The sequence below is a fragment of the Aedes albopictus genome, chromosome 1 (genome assembly GCF_035046485.1).
Source record: "Aedes albopictus strain Foshan chromosome 1, AalbF5, whole genome shotgun sequence".
NCBI lineage: Eukaryota > Metazoa > Arthropoda > Insecta > Diptera > Culicidae > Aedes > Aedes albopictus.
This window is the reverse complement of record NC_085136.1, coordinates 25,942,280-25,960,613: the sequence shown is the minus strand read 5'-3', so window position 1 is coordinate 25,960,613 and position 18,334 is coordinate 25,942,280. Positions and strand designations below refer to the sequence as shown.

At 45.5% G+C, this 18,334-nt stretch overlaps 3 protein-coding genes across 3 annotated transcripts; 2 read left to right on the top strand and 1 right to left on the bottom strand.

Moving 5' to 3' along the window:
• Positions 1–359: 359 nt before the first annotated feature.
• LOC109415199 (kinesin-associated protein 3) lies at positions 360–13,455 on the top strand. Its single transcript, XM_019689082.3, has 9 exons — positions 360–668; positions 870–987; positions 6,564–6,975; positions 8,508–8,644; positions 8,705–9,829; positions 9,892–10,057; positions 10,128–10,471; positions 10,535–10,773; positions 12,306–13,455. The coding sequence occupies exons 1-9, from the start codon at positions 487–489 to the stop codon at positions 12,343–12,345; spliced, it is 2,763 nt and encodes a 920-aa protein (XP_019544627.2). The 5' UTR covers positions 360–486; the 3' UTR covers positions 12,346–13,455.
• A 1,635-nt stretch (positions 13,456–15,090) lies between these two features.
• On the top strand, positions 15,091–16,216 carry LOC109415196 (nucleoside hydrolase). Its single transcript, XM_019689080.3, has one exon. It carries the CDS (start codon positions 15,195–15,197, stop codon positions 16,149–16,151), a length of 957 nt encoding a protein of 318 aa, XP_019544625.2. The 5' UTR covers positions 15,091–15,194; the 3' UTR covers positions 16,152–16,216.
• Positions 16,175–16,815, bottom strand: LOC109415197 (UPF0184 protein AAEL002161). Its single transcript, XM_029855775.2, has 2 exons — positions 16,581–16,815; positions 16,175–16,499 (listed from the first exon to the last, which is right to left on the bottom strand). Exons 1-2 carry the CDS (start codon positions 16,711–16,713, stop codon positions 16,279–16,281), a joined length of 354 nt encoding a protein of 117 aa, XP_029711635.1. The 5' UTR covers positions 16,714–16,815; the 3' UTR covers positions 16,175–16,278.
• Positions 16,816–18,334: the final 1,519 nt, after the last annotated feature.

The window sequence follows — 18,334 nt, the reverse complement described above, 5'->3', positions numbered from 1 at the left end:
GTGCAGATTTTTGCCCTCGATTAGCAATTTTAGATGTTTTGTATTAGCTCATATTCCTTTTGGTATTAAATATCTATTGAGTTAAAGCTTGCTTTTCAGTGTTTGCTAATTGTTCTATAGACCTAATAAGGACATTTTTCCAACATTGGCACAGATAAGTAACTTATAACTGTTATACATTGACGAAAGTAAGCACCCTGCCCTACTTATCGGCAACACTGCAGTGTACCGCTCGCGAACTCGCGCGCAGGTGCGCGATGATGTCATTCGCTGTCAAAATCTACACGACGCAGTGAGTTACCCTCTTATCGAGCGTCGCGACGCCTCTCGAGTTCTGAAAACAAACCAGCAGCAGAGCGACTTCTCGAGCGAACGCACGACGCGTACGCCACCGCCCGCGGCTACAGTTTAGTGAGCGAACAGCAAGAGGGCTTTGATGGCTAGCAGCAAGCAGCACGGTACCATTCGCGACGCCCCTAGTGTTGTATGCTGGCAAGTTTGTTCCACTGGATCGCAGGTTTGGCACTGATTTTATTTACGATCCATTATCTGTACTATATCGTGACGGCGCTACGGTCACCACTGTCGTCCAGTAGTGGCACCAGCAGCAGAACCCACGGCGCTGGCCATCATCAAATGCAGTCCGAGGACGCAAAATATATCAAAAAGTGAGTAAACCCCACGGTGGCCCCAAAGCAGTGGAAAATTCAAGACGATTATGAAATATTTTCCTATGGCTTGGCCCCAGCCAGTAGCTCTCGTCGTACAGCAACTAGAGTTCCAGTTATTGATTTTTCCGTGCTTGTTTTTTTTTTTCTTCGTTTCGTTTGATGTGCTCTTGTGGAACAAAAACGCCTTGCGCCACACAGACGATGGAAGGGTGGAACCATCGAGCCACATCCGACGGAGAAAGCCCTCATCGTGAACTACAAACTGGAGGCGGCCGTTTTCGGGGAGCCCGGAGATCCTATGCTAGAAGACAGGAAGGTGAGTCATTATGATGGGTGCCAAGGCAAAAGTGCAATCGAAAGGAGGCGTTTTTTTTTAATTTGGGTCTGTGGGCGGAGTGGGGAAGAAGAGACGAAAGTAATAACATACACATAGAGTGCCATGGAGCAGGAAGGTGACGGCGTTGTGATGATTTTTTTTCGCAAACAACTTCACAACCAGGGCGCTGTCCATAAACTACGTAGACTTTTTTTCGGCCATCTCAGACCCCCCCTCCCCCCTCGTAGACTTTTGTTCATACAAAATTTTCGAAATTTGTATGGAGCGTAGACTTTGGCCAGACCCCCCCGTCCCCCCCTTAGAGTCTACGTAGTTTATGGACCGGCCCCAGTGCACTGCGACGACGACGAAGACGGCGGCGACAGCAGACGAACAGCAGTTAGTGGTGTGATTGTGCTGTATCAAGGGCACCGCGACGCGAGATGTTGAGTTGAGACGACGAGAGTTACTAATAAGGAAGTCGCGGTCTTTCGTGGAGTGCCGAACAGGTATTATGTGCCATGTGTTGGGAACTGTTAAGTGTTGGTGACCTATGTTGATGCTCGTTCCGAGGTCACAATGGCTTTGGCCTGGATTTGATAGATGATCGCTTCTTAAAAACTGATCAAAATTTTGACCATTTCATTGGACATCTCACTCATGTTATTATTATTTGTAACTTACTTAATATTTGATGGGCTACAACTCGTAGCGGTGAGTCTACGCCGAATGAAGCATTCGCCTTCACTGGTCTCGGTCCTGGATCAAGCTCTTCCAGTCACTCTGAAAGTTTAGAGCCCTTAGGTCCTCCTTAACTGCAAAAGGCCACCGTGTGCGCGGCCTACCACAAAGCCGACGGCCCATTCCTGGTTCTCTGCAGAATATGGTTTTAGCTTGTTGTTCCTCCGGCATACGAGCTACGTGCCCAGCCCACCGCAACTTGCCGTGTTTTATTCGCTTCGCTATAATATTCATCTCTTTATATACTTGGTACAATTCGTGGTTCATGCGACGCCGCCAGTACTAATTTACATATCGATGAATGATTAAGCTTAACAAAGCTCAACGCATCCCACAACGGCTTGGTTACGTACCGCGAGCCGAAATCTGCAGGGATAAAGATAGAAGGTGAGGTGATTGAAAGGTGGAAGCAATACTTCGATGAGCACCTGAACGGCGCGGATAACATAGGCACGGGAGATCAGATAAAACGACTTTCTCAGTGCAGTAGAGTATGGAAATGATCCAATTCCCAGCCTGTGGGAAGTTAAGGATGTTATTCATCAGCTGAAACCAAACAGAGCAAATGGTGAAGATGGTATCGCTGCTGAACTCATCAAGATGGGCCCAGAAAAGTTGGCCACGTGCCAGTTTTGGATCTGAGAAATCGAACAGCTACCGAAGAAGTGGAAGACAGGGGGTAATCTGCCTCATTTATAAGGAAGGGAATCACATAGTAAATGAAAACTTCAGAGTCATCGCCATTTTGTAGGCCGCCTACAAAGTCCTATCCCAGATAAAAAATATTTTCCGTCATCTGTCACCTGAAACGAACGAGTTCGTGAGAAGTTATCAAGCCAGAACTTCATATACGGTCGGTCGATAACGGATCAGATCTCAACGAACGAACACGATTCGCTAATCGGGGCGCAGTCGTGACCCAACGAGCGAATCCTCACTGTAGTCGATACCGAGCACGACAGGATTCGTCTAGAAAGCGTTGCGAGCGATAGACAGGGATACCTTTGAGGTAGTGGAGGAACTCGTCTATCTTTTATCCTCAATGATGGCTGACAACAATAATGTGAATCATGTCAAATCGAACGCGCATCATTAGTGGAAGACGTGCTCATAAAACCGGAGCTCGTTGCATTTTACAATGAACCTAACTCCTGAAGGTGATCAAAGCCAGAGGGATACGGTAGGCAGGACATCTGTTGCAAGAATATTGGAAAACTACCCTGCAAAGTTGGTGTTCGCTTCGCTACTGATCCGGTTGGCACAAGAAGGCATGAAACGCAGAGAGCACGTGCACGAAAGCGACGGAGAACTACGAGCGGCGGTCGTTTGCAGTCATCCAGTAGTCGTGCAAGCGATGATCGACTCGACGCAGAAAGATTTTCGAAATTTGAACGGTTACGGAATAGCTCGGCATACGTTTACCGCTTCATTAACAATCTGTGTACCTCTAGCATGGAATCAGCTGGCACGATTGGTGTGACCAGCAAGGAACTACAGATGGCGGTAAACTTGTGGCGGATGGCACAATCTCAAGTGGCAATTTTGAAACGGAAGCAGGATGAATAGAATTCGTCAACGAAATAAATCCCTACATCAAGCGGACTTTTGAAGCTTTCACCATTCGTCGATGCGCAAGTATTAGCCTACGATACGAAGTTTCCCATTATCCCGCCAAGAAAGCATTGTATCACGGAGTTGCTATTGGATCTCTATCATCGTAATTACGGTCATGCCAATGACGAGACCGTTGTGCCAATAGAACCGTTTGTGCGCCCGATCACCTACGTGGGCGTGGACATCTTTGGTCCGTGTTCAGCGAAGGTCGGACGATGCACGGTTAAGCGGTGGGTTTGCTTGTTCACTTGCCTTACCGTTAGAGCCTGGAGGTAGTTGCCAGTTTGACCTGCAAGAAGGCGATTCGACGGTTCATCACGCGACCTGGTTCCCCTCAGGAAATATACTCCGACAATGGGAAAAACTTCTTGGGAGCTAGCCGAGAATTGCAGAGAGAAACCAACAGGATTCGCACTGACCTGGGTACATAGTACCTTCACAAATGCCCAGACTCAGTGAAAGATCAATCCTCCAGCCGCGCCTCCCATGAGGGGGTTGCTGGGAGAGAATGGTTCGAGCTGTGAAAGCTGCACTTGGGTCCATTCCGGTCGTGGTGAAATTGGATGACGAATCATTCGCAACGATGCTAACGGAACTCGAGGCAACTGACGTTCATCCCGTTGGAGACTGCCGACCAGGAACCCTTAACGCCAAACCATTTCCTGTTGCTCAGTTCGAACGGCGTTCGGGAAGCGGAGAATTTCCCACGGACGAAGGCAAGACATTGAGGAGTAATTGGAACCTGGTGAAGCACACCCTGGACAAGTTCTGGCGTCGTTGGGTTGTGGAATATCTGCCGACGATTATACGACGGACGAAATGGTTCCAGGATGTACGACCAGAATCATCATCGGAGAGTTGGTACTAGTGGTGGATGCGAATATCCGACATCGATGGTTGCGAGGACGAGTAATCAGCAATTTTCCGGGGAAAGACTCGGCTGGGATCTTGAAGAGGCCATGTACGAAGTTAGCTGTGCTGGACGTAGAAGGATCTAGTGACGCCCATCTGGAAGCTAAGGCGACACGCCGCACAGCCCATTGTCGGTAACTCCGACGTACAACGGGCGAACCGGGAAGCCCGTTTAATAAATTCAAATAATTTAATAATATTTTTTGCTTATTGAACTACATTAGGATACTTACGAGTTAAACTTACAGGTTATAATAAAAGCTTTATACGCCAAGTAAATTTGAGATAGATTAGACAGAAATAACACCTACGGACACACAATTTTAAGTACACACGAACATTATGACTAGACTACTAAATTTAGTTACCATCCTATTAGCATATTACCGCCTTAAATTGGGCTAATTATTTGCTACGAAGAACTTCGTAAAATCTATCCCAACACACTTCATTGTCAGAGTCGTAATCGTTAAGTTGTTGTTATCCAGAAGCAACGCTTTCTTACCTTCCAACGTTCGGATGCGTCTTGGGCCTGTGCATCTTGATGGGTGCCCGTCGTGTGTACAGATCTTCAATCTTTGCTGAAATCCTGCTTTCGTCAACAATACCCCCAAGTAAGCGTTTTTGCTCGAGTATCGTTGGCGTCTCGACGTCAAAAAAGATTATCATGCGATAGCAGCCATTGCAGCGATCACACCAAACATCATCGTCGGAGTTTCATCGTTTACATCGGTAAATAATTCTTCGCTCTTGTCCTTCTTTGGTTCTTTGTCCTGAATAACATCAACCGAACTTCAAAAAGAAAGACACGGACACTGTCTTTAGCCAGCGGCTATACAGACTGAACGAAACTAGGCACTAGACAACGGACACACGGATCATGCATCCTTGCATGCACCAGTGGATACGAAGAAGAAACTATTCTCACGACGAAAAGTTTCATCGTCCGGAGCGGGAACCAAAACCTCACCTGATAGCATGGTGCGATTAGAAGCTTGGTGACCCTAAGCGCACGGCTACGAGGCTCCACCTGAACTGGAAAACACTCACCTTCTTTGATAAAGTTGGTTGAATTCCTGAATGATGCTTTTCAGCTTCAGGCTTTTGGTTTCCTTGTCGAAGCCCGTCAGAACGCATTCCTCGGCCATAGCATTCCACTTCATGCGTTTCTGCTTTGGAACGAAGATCATGGCACGAATTCCGAAAATCCGAACATGGAACAGATTCGACTCTTTCTCAGACCAGGCTTCTTGCGGGGTGACTTCAGGGTATTTAAGCTTTCGTCCAGATTGTCGTTCTTCCGCCATTGCATGGAACTCCAGGAAAGTTTTGAGAATTTTCTGACTTCTGAATCGATTTCAAGAAATACGTCCATTCCATATTCTGAGTGACTTGTCGTTAACGAAAAAGATGTAAAATTGACTTCCCATATGCGATTTAACATCCATCGGCCTGCAGATGTCGGAATGAACTCCGTAGAGTATACTTCGTCCTCGCGAGATGCTTGCTTGGAACACGGATGCCGACTGTGTGTTTACCCATTGGACATAGGGTCTTGTACCATTTGTCTTGTACCATTTGTACCTATTTTGGGCACTTGCCGCTATAACTATGTCAATTTCAAACCGATTGATTTGAAATTTTGTATAGGGTTAGTCACGTACAGTATCTAACTCTGTACAAAAAATCAAATCAATCGGTTTGAAATTAACTTAGTTATAGCGGCAAGTGCCCAAAATAGGTACACCTGCCCAAATGGTACAATACCCTATTTTGCAATCAGCCATGCTATCTCCGACGATGTTAACGCCAGTCACCAGTCTATTGGATGCGCACGCCGTCGCTATTTAAGTATCCCACTAGGCGGTGCCAAGCTTCCTACTTCAAGCTTCTTGCTGATGCTTGAGCGATAGTGGCTTCCAGTAGTAATCACGTAACCGTCCTGGTCGTCCGGTTGATCACCTAGCATCCATCGTTGCAGAAGATGACAATGTATGACCCTTCTTCACGATCTGATTTACCATCAGGAGATTTGCAGCCAGATGCGGTAGATCTATGGATCTGCTGTTTCTGGTGAACTATCCAGTTTATTCGAATGTTTTCGGGGACTACGGCAAGATAAAGGACTTTCATGAGCCTGACAATCGGGGAACGATTTTCTCGAAACCCGGTCTGTTTGTCTGCTAAACTTCCCTTACCCTCTATTGCTGTAAACACAGTTTATTTTATGCTCATTCGTAATTACTTCAAACAAATCCTAACATACAAATACAAAACTCAAACGATCGAACTTTCCGTCTCTTTTCCAGGATTGCCAACGGATCATCCGCCTGAAGTCGCTGAACGCCAAAACGGACCCGGCCGTCCTGGCTCGGGAAGTGGTAGACAAATGCGACCTCATCCACAAGTCGCAGCTGTCCGACATCGAGCAGATCATCTACTACCTAAAGAATCGTAAAAATGTGGAAAGTCCAGCTACGGCCACCGGTCAGCGGTCGTCGGCATCTCGCATTACCACGGGTACGGCCGGAGGTGCCGGCGGGATCAGTGGAGGCGCGTCCGGCAAGGGCGGTGCAAGTGATGCGGAAAAGGCGACCATTCGCAACATTGACGAGTACATCGAGCTGCTGTACGAAGATCTGCCGGAGAAGATCAAGGGATCGCGGCTGATTCTGCAGTTGGCGCGCGATCCCGACAATCTGGGCGAACTGGAGAAAAACGGTGAGTCGGAAGTGGGCACAATAAGGAAGTGCAATACCGATGTACGCGTTCGCTGCATTTGGTGGATGCGTTATGCACGTGCGATTAGCATTTTACATCGCTTCTTATCGCTGCGATCGATCATTGCGATCGGTGTGTGAAGGAACCGTTGATGGGGGTAACATTGATCACTGTGTTGAATCTAATCGGAAATTTATTGTTTTACATATTGAAACGCGATCATTGCATTTCAATAGTGTAGTGGCAATTGACTATTTTGCATTCGTATATCGTGTGGTAAGCACGATTTGCTCCATGTCCAAAAAAAGTCAGCTATTTCCATTATTAAAACATCCTGAACTGACCGCGGATCAGACCTGTCACACTCAGCTTGGTATTGCTGGAATATCCGCGCATTTACCACTTCGGCTGTATGGTCCAATGTAAAATTAAACTTTAATTTCAACAATTTTATAGGAAACATCAAGTTGATCGATGTTACTCCAACCCACGGTACCTAGGGTCCAAACACGAAAAGAGAAAGGTACCGCAAAAGAGAGCGATAAAAAGGCGCCAGAGTCGGCTAGCTTATGGTTGCGCGCGAATTTGCTGGAATGCCGGGTTCTCTTCTTCTTCTTCTTATTTCTGGCGAGCCGACACCGTTCGGCATCAGCTCTAGTTTAACGTCCGCCTATTTCTGGTACTAAGCCTAAACACGGACGGTCAGGGAGACATCCACACACACCTGACACCCTACATATCGAACCCATCAACACATGGGCCGGGACCTACGGCTTTACTTCCTATCCGAGGGAAGGCGTGATCAGATATTTTTGTCTCAGAAATACCGACGGCGTCGACTAGGATTGAACCTAGACCGACTGGGGTGAGAGGCAACCACGCTTACCACTACACCACCGACGCCGCTGAATGCCGGGTTACATGATCTGATGCTCGCTGCATCCAAACAACAGATCGATCAAAACAGCGGGGCGAAGGTGCCTCTCGCCCTCGCGTCATGCTGACGACGATGATGTGTGGCAATTAAAGAGAGCGATACGCGCGAATTGCGTTTTGCCCAGAGATTTAGAAGACGAAGAAGGGGTGAATGGCCACCACAACGACGAAACAAACCCATCAATAACGACAATGAATTGAAAGCAGCGGTGGGTTTTTCTGGGTTGGCAAAGAGCATTATGAGCGAAAAACTGCGGGGCGCGATCGATGCACACATCTCGCTCGATGCATGTGATCTTGACCTAGTTACCCAATGATCAAGTGATTGATCGATTGGGGGTCTTTTGTTTTCTCCGATCGATTTGATTGGTAATAATGGGTGTTTGTCATTTGGCATAAAGTCGTTTTGGAGGACAATGGTCATTTTTGTATAATGGACACTTAGCATAAAAAGAAAGGTGCGCTTCGATTATGGAAAATTACTATTATGCTAAATGAAGATTATGTCAAATTTATGTATGCTGATTGACCTTATGTCAATGTCAAATGTCACGCCTCTGGTAGTAATAGCTGCCCGCTTTCCCTTTTTTCCACAGAAGCCGTTCTGAGCGCCCTTTCACGGGTGCTTCGCGAAGACTGGCGACGATCGTTGGATCTTTCGACCAACATAATCTACATATTTTTCTGCTTCTCGACGTATACCAATTTCCACTCGGTGATCGTCAACTACAAGGTAGGTTGATTGGTAGGACTAAGAAATCTCAGTTACTCGTTACTGTGCTTGATTTTCTAGATTGGTTCCTTGTGCATGGACGTGATCGATTACGAGCTGCGTCGGTACGATCAAATGAAGAACGATTTGGATGCGAGGAAGGGCAGCAGTGCGGGAAGTGATAAGGGGAAAGATAAGGAAAAGGAGGTCAATAAGAGTGCAGAGTATTTGGACACGATCATTGATCAAGAGAAGCCAAAAGAGATGGAACCTCCACGAAGAAGGATACCAGAGCTGAAGCAACGACCCAAATCGGGCAATTGGGCAAGCTATCATGGAAGTATGAGTTCCTCACTGGTCAAAGCACACAACATGAATAATAGTTATCACGAGCAATTAAACAAGGAAACCACAGCTTCCAACGATAGTCTCAACAATCAGTCACCCGATAGCGAGAAACCCGATCCAAAGAAGCAGAAAGATGATTATGACAAGATCAACAAGCAGTTCAAGATCTTCGCCAAGAAACAGGAACAGCTTTTACGAGTGGCATTTTACCTGCTTCTCAACATAGCAGAGAACGTGAAGTTAGAGGAGAAGATGCGCAAGAAGAACATCGTAAAGATGTTGCTGAAGGCGTTGGAACGACAGAACTTTGACCTTCTGGTCCTAGTAGTGACGTTCCTGAAGAAACTTTCGATCGTCCGCGACAACAAGGACGAAATGTACGAACTGAACATTGTGGAGAAGCTCCCACGTCTTCTGCAGTCACAGAAAGACCTGGTGCAGGTGACGCTCAAACTCCTGTTCAATCTGTCTTTCGACGCCCGGCTGCGAGCCAAGATGATACGAGTCGGTTTCCTACCGAAGCTGGTCACCTTCTTGAGCGATGACAAACATCACGAGATCGTGACCAAGATCCTGTACCACATGAGTCTGGACGACAAGATCAAGTCGATGTTCACCTACACGGACTGCGTTCCGGTCGTGACGGACATGCTACTGTTGAATCTGAACCAGAAGTCCGATCCGGATCTGATCGCGCTGGGGATCAATTTGGCGCTGAACAAGCGCAATGCCGCCATGATGATCGAGAACAACCGGCTGCACAACCTGATGTCCCGGGCGTTCAAGTACCAGGACACGCTAATGATGAAACTGATCCGGAACATTTCGCTGCATGAGTCGCTGAGGATGCACTTTGTGGTGAGTTTGTTGCGAGTTGTGTCTATAATTCTTGATCCTAGCTTTCTTTCGGATTTTTACAGGACTTCGTTGGAGATTTAGCGAAAATTTTAACCGAATGTGACGATGAGGAGTTCACCGTCGAATGTCTGGGCATGCTGGGTAATTTGGCGTTGCCCGACTTGGACTACTCACAAATCATCCACAACTTCAATCTTATTCCACTGATCAGAAATATGCTGGTGCCAGGTAGAGTGTTCAAATCTTCTCTCCAACATTAAATTTAGATCATCAAGTCTCTTTTCCAAAATATCTCTAGGCAAATACAAGGACGATCTGGTGCTGGAAACGGTGGTCTTCCTCGGCACCTGCGCGTCGGACGAATCCTGCGCTATGCTGCTGTGCAAAGCGGACGTGATTCTGTCGCTGATCGAGCTGCTCAAGGCGAAGCAGGAAGACGACGAGATGGTCCTGCAGATAGTGTTCGTGTTTCAGCAGGTGCTGCGCAACGAGAGCACCCGGGTGTACATGATCAAGGAGACGGAGTCGCCGGCCTACCTGATCGATCTGATGCACGACAAGAATGCCGAGATCCGGAAGGTGTGCGATTTCTGTCTGGACATCATTGCCATTACGGACAACGAGTGGGCCTCGCGAATCAAGGTACGGTTCAAGATCATCCGATGAGTCGTAGACTTATAGGTAACCTACTTTAAACTATTACAGTTGGAGAAATTCCGAAACCACAACTCCCAGTGGTTAAGTATGGTGGAAACGCAGGAGGAAACGGACGACATCCAGGACTATGGACCGATGGACGATGACGACGGTGATTTGCCGGCGTACTTGACGGCGGACTATCTGGACCAGTGCATGCTGTACCAGTCGGGGGAGTCGAACGATGACGGAGAGGGTAACAACCGGTCCACGTCGGCGATGTCCAACTACAGCAGACCGATGAGTCGGTGAGTTTAGGGGGCGAAGGTTTATTAAGGTTAAGTGCTACCTGAGGAAGCGTTTACCGGACGAAGACCAATATGGCTCATATACGCGTATTTGAATCGAAATTACGTACCAGAAAAAAGTGAGAAGCAAGACCCAAAGTCTGGGAGTAGGAAGTATTACCGGAAAAGTGGATGGAAGGTATCGTGTGTCCCACCTACAAAAAGGGCGACAAGTTGGATTGCTACTGAGCGCTGCCTACAAGATACTCTCTCAAATTTTATGCCGCCGTCTATCACCGATTGCAAGAGAGTTCGTGTGACAATATATGGCTGGATTCATGGGTAAACGAGTTACAACGGACCAGATGTTCGCCATCCGCCAGGTGTTGTAGAAATACCGCGAATACAACGTGCCCACACATCACTTGTTCATCGATTTCAAATCAGCGTATGATAAATCGATCGAGAACAGCTATGGCAGATGATGCACGAATACGGATTCCCGGATAAACTGATACGATTAATCAAGGCTATGATGGATCGAGTGATGTGCATAGTTCGAATATCAGAGACACTTCCGAGTCCCTTCGAATCTCGCAGAGGTTTACGGCAAGGTGATGGTCTTTCGTACATGCTGTTCAACATTGCGTTAGGGGTTGTAATAAGGAGAGCGGGGATAGACACGAGTGGGACGATTTTCACGTAGTCCGTTCAGCTGCTTGGTTTTGCTGATGCTATTGATATTATTGCTCGTGAATTTGAGACGATGGCGGAAACGTACATCCGACTAAAGAGTGAAGCCAGGCGAATCGGATTAATGGTAACCGCCGACAACGACACTAGCAGAGAAATTCAGAGAAGCATTGTGGCAAGAAATCGAGCTTACTTTGGATTCCGCAGAACACTACGATCGAACAAAGTTCGCCGTCACATGAAGTTAACTATCTAAAAAACGCTGATTAGATCGGTCGTCCTCTATGGGCACGAAACATGGACCCTACGTACAGAGGACCAATGCGCCCTTTGGAGTTTTCGAACGGAAGGTGTTGCGTACCATCTACGGCGGAGTACAGATGGAAGACGGGACTTGGAGAAGGCGAATGAACCACGAGCTGCATCAGCTGCTGAGAGAACCAACCGTCGTCCACACCGTGAAACTCGGGAGACTACGGTGGACGGGTAACGTCATCAGGATGTCGGATAACAACCCGACTAAAATGGTCCTCGAGAGTCATCCAACCGGTACAAGAAGACGTGATGCGCAGCGAGCTAGGAGGGTCAACTCAGTCCGTAGCCTGACCGGTAAGGCACGGTATTGCTCAGGATGGGCCAACGAAGGACTGAGGCAATAAAGCCAAGAGCAACCTTGTCTACAAGTCCAGAGCTAAGTGGTCCTGATCTCGGCGAGCGTGTATCGCTTCAGAGCGTAGAAGAAGTAAAAATAATCTGTAACTAATCCTCGACTCGTGATATCGCATATGAATGAATATTAATCAATTGACCAGATTCAAAGTAAAAACTATCTGATGTATTTCGAAATTCTCCCATTTCAGCTACAGCCGGGACCTTGAGGACTTCGAGGTGGTATCCTAATCAGTTAGAAACTAAAAAGAGCAACGGTCCATGATCCGGTCTGCTCTGCCATTCGAAACGCATTCATCTGTCCTTCTGGCTGGTAGAGAAATGTGACCGCTAACAACCATAGGCAAACTAAACCACAGCATGACAAACTCAAATACAAAACTAACGATACAAATCAATGCAAAGGGGGAAAAACACTGTGTTGGATATAGCCAACGAGGCTGCTTAGAAGATGGTAGAGAACTTAGGTAGAAAGAGCTTTCTCGCGAGCTAATGGGCTCCAATTATAAAGAAGTTGGTATTATTAGATTCCTATGAGCGATAAAGATAAGGTGTTTTAATATAAAAGCAGAAAGTATTTATAGTCACGCCCATCAAATCCGCTACAATTATAGTGCTCAGCCTTAGAACGTGTCTATATCAGAATAATAGGATTAGATAGCTTTCTCCCCTATCATTCGCGCAAACCCTGTCTATCGAAAACCAACCACACCAAAGCTGAATCTCCCCTTTTCGAATGCAATGCAAGAATACTTAGGACTCTTAGGAGCAACAACAATTATTGTAGTTAGCGTGTTTGTCGCAGCACCCTTTTCCAGTTTCCCGCAAAGTTTGTGTACGCAAAAAATACGCTTGAAAGTTTGATGCTTCAAATTCTAAACTAACTAGAACTATCCTTTTATGCATCACCAGTGTTGTTGGATGACCACCTGATCGATTTACTACTATAAGCGCGGAAAAGAGATGTAAACAATAGTGTGCAAACTGTCATACAAAACCATTATGTCTAGTCTTCTTTTAATTTGTGATAAAGAGATTCCAGTGTTTAAGTTATGATCTTAATTTGGAAACTTATTTTGTTTGGATTATGTTAACTTTCGTTAGAGTTCATGTAATCTGGAACGAATCCGATGTACGCTTTTTGAAATTATTATGGTTCAATATTATGTATGTAGTTACATAGCTTTCCTTTGCAATAGTTTGTAAAAAAAATCTTTGAACCCCAATTTTAACTCTTAGTTTATGTGCGTTAGTGAATCTGTCAAATATGTACGAATTCAAAGACAAAGGAAAAACCAAAAATGCGACAAAAATAGAGTATATCATAAATGATTTTATCGATTTCTGATTTGCTAATTATATTTGGACGTAGGCAATATCACAGCCATGGATTCTAGGGAAACAATTACAGATGGTTTCGCTGATTCGCCATCAACTTTAAAGAATGTCATTACCTACAGTGGTTATTCGGTTTTATCCTCGGTTTTATCACTAGTCGTATCTGCAAGAATAAGGTCAGGAACCTCTTGGCGAAAGGATGTGAGATGATTGAAAAATGGAAGCAGCACTTCGATGCGTATCTATATAGCGAGGAGAACGTAGGCATGGGAGATCATCAAGACAGGCCCAGAATAGTTGACCATCTGCTTGTACCAATTCATAGTCAGGATATATGGAAACCGAACAGTTACCGGAGGAGTGGAAGGAAGGAATGATCTGCCCATTAACCAGAAAGGCGATCAGTTGGAATATAAGAACTTCCGAGCAATCACTATTTTGAATGCCGCTTACAAAGTGCTATCCCTGATCAGCTTCTGTCGTCTTTCACCTAAAACGAATATGTTTGTGGGAAGTTATCAAACCGACTTCATCGACGACCGCTCGACAACGGACCTTATTTTCATCGTACGGCAAATCCTCCAGAATTACCGTGAATACCAGTTCTCAACGCTTCAGCTCTTTATCAATTTCAAGGCGGCATACGACGGTATGGACTGCACAGTGCTATGGAAAATCAACGAAGAAAACGGTTTTCCTGGTAAGCCGACTAGACTGATCAAAGCAACGATGGCCGCACCCCCGCATCAAATGTAGTATGTACGCTTTGAAGGAGACGTTCATACATCACGTAGACTTTAAGGGATGATGAGGGGTTGTATCTGACAAAAGCCTATGCTCCACATAAATATGAAAAACTGTGTATGGACAAAAGTTCACAAGGATGGGGAGCGGGTTTCTTAGATATCCAAAATTTGGTCTACATGGTTTATGAATGGCCTATAAGACCGGTGGTCCTCTATCGACACGAAACATGGATCATCCTCAAGGTTAACCTGCAAACACTCGGAGTTTTCGAGCGAAGGATGCTAAGGACTAACTTCATCAGAAGCTCAGAAGTGTAGGAGTACGGTGTGTGGCGGCGAAGGATGAACCACGAGCACGCTGCATTCTACGGCTAACGCAGCATCCAGAAGGTAACCAAAGCCGAAAGGATGCGTAACAATGTGTGTAACAATGCCGAACAACAACCCTGTAAAGATGGTGTTTGTTACTAGTCCGGTTAGCACAAGAAGGTGCGATGGGCAGAGAGTACGATGCAGCGTGACCAGGGATAGAGAGCGGCAACCGCAAACCGAGTATTGTGGCGTATCGTTTCAAAAACGGTCAAAATCTTGACTTTGTTAAGCTGGTACTCAGTTGTTTGTCATTGAAACCAGTTTCCAATTGTAGTTTGCGACAAACAAACTAATCTATCTATAACGTCTTTTCACTTTTAATCAGCAATTCAAAACGATAAGACGAGCCGTGCCTTCGCAGATGTGTGCCTTATCGGACGTTGTCATTCCACATAATTTATGAGATGGGACAACAGCACGAACATCTCAAGATTAAGCCAAAATGTGCCTGTGTGTTTAACTATTTTCAAATCTTCACTTGATTAGTATGAGTGCGATCATTCGTCTTATTTTGAACAAGACAAGAAACATTCTCCAGTTCTAAGTTATCGCTCCTCTCTTCAACACACATCTTCTTCGACTTCTTCAAGCGTAAGAATCTCACGCGTTTCTTCCCGAAGAAATATGTCGCCCCGCAAAGTGATCGTAGACGTCGATGTTGGCACGGATGATGCCTGGGCTTTGCTTCTTCTTCTAAAGTGTGAAAGCAAGTTCAATTTCAAGGTTGAGGCCATCACCTGCACTCATGGAAACACCGACGTACACAACGCAACCAGAAACGTCATCCGGATCTTGACCGCCATTGGCCGTACGGATGTACCGGTGTACAAGGGAGCCGTAGAACCGTTGATCACGCCCGTTCCGGACCGTGAACGGCATTTCCACGGAGTGGACGGATTCGGAGATATGAACTTTGAAGAACCGGATGAGACGCTGGTGCAGCCAGGACACGCCGTGAATGAACTGGCCCGCAGGTTGAACGCAGATCCCGGTAACATTTCGCTGATTTTTGTGGGACCGCTGACAAATCTGGCGTTATGCTTGAAGTTGTACCCGGAAGTGCGCGAGAAGATCAAGGACCTGTACGTGATGGGCGGCAACCGCCATGGAGTAGGCAACGTGACGAAGAGCGCCGAATTCAACTTTTGGGCCGATCCAGAAGCCGCGCACATCATCTTCAACAATCTGACCTGTCCGATCACGCTTCTTCCATGGGAAACTTGCGTGTCCGAGCATCGGGAGTTGGAAATGACCTGGCGAATGGACGTTGTAGGCAAGACGGCCAACAAGGCTGTGCTGATGCTGAACGAGGTGGAAACCAAATGCTACGGACATTGGCAGAACTGGATGCCCTGTGATGCGTTTGTAGTGGCCGTTTTCATCAAGCCGGACATTGTGGTCCACTCGGAACATTGGCACGTGGACATTGAGCTGACGGGAACACTGACAAGAGGCCAAGCGGTACTGGATCACAAAAAGCGAACCAAGGAGAATACAAGAATCGTTGACAGGATCGACACGCACTACTTCAAGCACATGATGATGTATGCTGCTGATCACGATGTTGAACATCATTTATAATTGAATTTTTAATAAATATCAAGTTTTAAACCATCAACACAAATACATTTATTTACAACAACCTATGACCTATAACCCTATAACAAATACTTTCTTCAAACTTGAGGGAATGAATCGTTACGTAAACTCAATGTTCCATGGCATCTTCGGAGGCGGCTTCCGGTTCTGGGCCGCTACCGCTACCGCCTCCTTCAGTCCGCTTGGCATTCTCCGCTTGCATGGATTGACGGATTTCTCGATTGGACTGCAGCAGGCTCAGCAGCTGCTCCTTGAGATCGTCATTGCGTTGCTCGATCGCATCCAGGGCCGAATTGAGCGAATCCAGGTACGAATTGACCGAGTCGAAGTCTAAAATGGGAAGACCCCCATGGGCGGGTTACTTGGTTTACAAACATTAGATTTACATCAGCATAGGAAGATTCGCGGTACCATCCAGGGAAACATCGATTTCCTCGTCATCGTATTCCTCTCCGGACCCTGTCGCCTGCTGGTCGTCTCCACTGCCACCGGACTCCTCCGAAGGGCCCGGTTTGAGCTTGTTTTCCTTCGGATTGGGAGTCATTTCGGAGTTTTTCTGCTCCAGTTTTAAGCACCACGGAACGAAAACTGTGCCGTTCAGATTGTCACCTGATCGGTCACATTAGCGAATTTTGTTTTGTTTTGGTTCGCTGCAAGTAGTGACATGTTTTGACCGATTTGACAGAATGGATGAATGTGACAGGTTGTGAGGTATAGTTACGTTTGATTGTGTGGAGGAATGATGGAGGTTTGATGACATCACAAATTATCCCAAGTAACACAGAAAACATCTTTGGATATCAACATTTTTAAAGATGTTTTTTAAGCGTATTATAAGCGACATAAAATACATCTTGTGTTGTTACCTGGTTGTAAATATGCTATGCAAAAACAAACAGCACCGAAAAATATCATGTACGGTACCACGCATAAAATACTTCGAAATTACAACTAAACAACAGAAGAATCTAGCAAACAAATAACTTTAATCAAGTCAAAATGTAAAACAAGAAGCAACCAATGCTTATAATGGAATATAATATTTTTAGGATGTTGTTGCCAATGGATTATCCGTTTCACGGGCGTATAGACGGCGAGGGATTAAAGACAGCTTCTTTCAAGTACCAGTGAGTTTTCAATAATGGCCACAAATATGTTGTGCGTTATTCTATTTTGACCAGTGATTGCGTCTTGGTCGAGCCACCATCAATGTTCAGTTTATCACATAACCTGTCACCCCAAACAGAGAATGATTATGATGGTTCCGCCACATATAATCACAAAGAAAATATAGTTAAATCTGGCCAGCATACGCAAAGACAAAACAACATCCTGAGTCTAACTGGCCTCTCCAGTAATATCGACGTAGGTTGAATGGATAATCTTCCAAAAATAAACAATAAACTGTGCTGCAGAATAATTTTGCTGATCCAGTTTTAATCAATCGATGGAAACCAATTTCTGACACCTCCGGCGCTGTTATCAGCTGATTTACATGGTTACACACTCGACCACTGGCTGACATGAAAACCTCCGGGACCCTGTCTTAGGGATACGGTTTGCTGAGTAGTTTTTTGATAGTTACGACCACCTAGAATCCTCCGGCAATTATAAACTTCCGTCGGGCCACCGAGACCAACAAGCAACGCTAGTGAGATTGGCAATGTTTTGATATTTTGACAGCTGCTGCTCTGTTAAGCATATAGTTCTATATAAGTTATTTTTACGTTTTGAAGATTTCCACAAAACAGAAATATGGCTAATGACTCTGATCTGTTGAAGAGATGTTTTTTATATGTATTTTCAATGTTCTTAAAACGGTCTTGGACAATATGTTGTAGAGTTGTTATCGGAGTGTAATTTTATCGTAATTTCAACATTTCTAAATGCAAACACTGGAATTGTTGAGATATGTTTTGATTATTTTATAAAGACTACAATACCGGTCAAAAGTATGGTTACGCAAATAGAACAAAATACAAATTGGAACGTTTTGATGAGGTTTTTGAAAAATTTAAAACTTAAATTATTATTTTTTTGACTAGATATTTTTAATCTTACTTGAGTCAAAGCGAGTAGTGAACTATTGGCACATTTATAATTTTGTTAGAAATTTAAATTGATCTTAACATTTTTGAACGACACTGTAAGCGGCATTGAAGAGA

Bases quoted from the DNA above. Each gene is read 5' to 3' on its own strand.
- LOC109415199 (XM_019689082.3), top strand. From the start codon at position 487: ATGCTGGCAAGTTTGTTCCACTGGATCGCAGGTTTGGCACTGATTTTA. The intron at 10,472-10,534 runs GTACGGTTCAAG...AAACTATTACAG, and splicing joins AGTGGGCCTCGCGAATCAAG to TTGGAGAAATTCCGAAACCA. The intron at 10,774-12,305 runs GTGAGTTTAGGG...CTCCCATTTCAG, and splicing joins TACAGCAGACCGATGAGTCG to CTACAGCCGGGACCTTGAGG.
- LOC109415197 (XM_029855775.2), bottom strand. From the start codon at position 16,713: ATGACTCCCAATCCGAAGGAAAACAAGCTCAAACCGGGCCCTTCGGAG. The intron at 16,500-16,580 runs GTACCGCGAATC...TTCCCATTTTAG, and splicing joins AATCGATGTTTCCCTGGATG to ACTTCGACTCGGTCAATTCG.
- LOC109415196 (XM_019689080.3), top strand. From the start codon at position 15,195: ATGTCGCCCCGCAAAGTGATCGTAGACGTCGATGTTGGCACGGATGAT.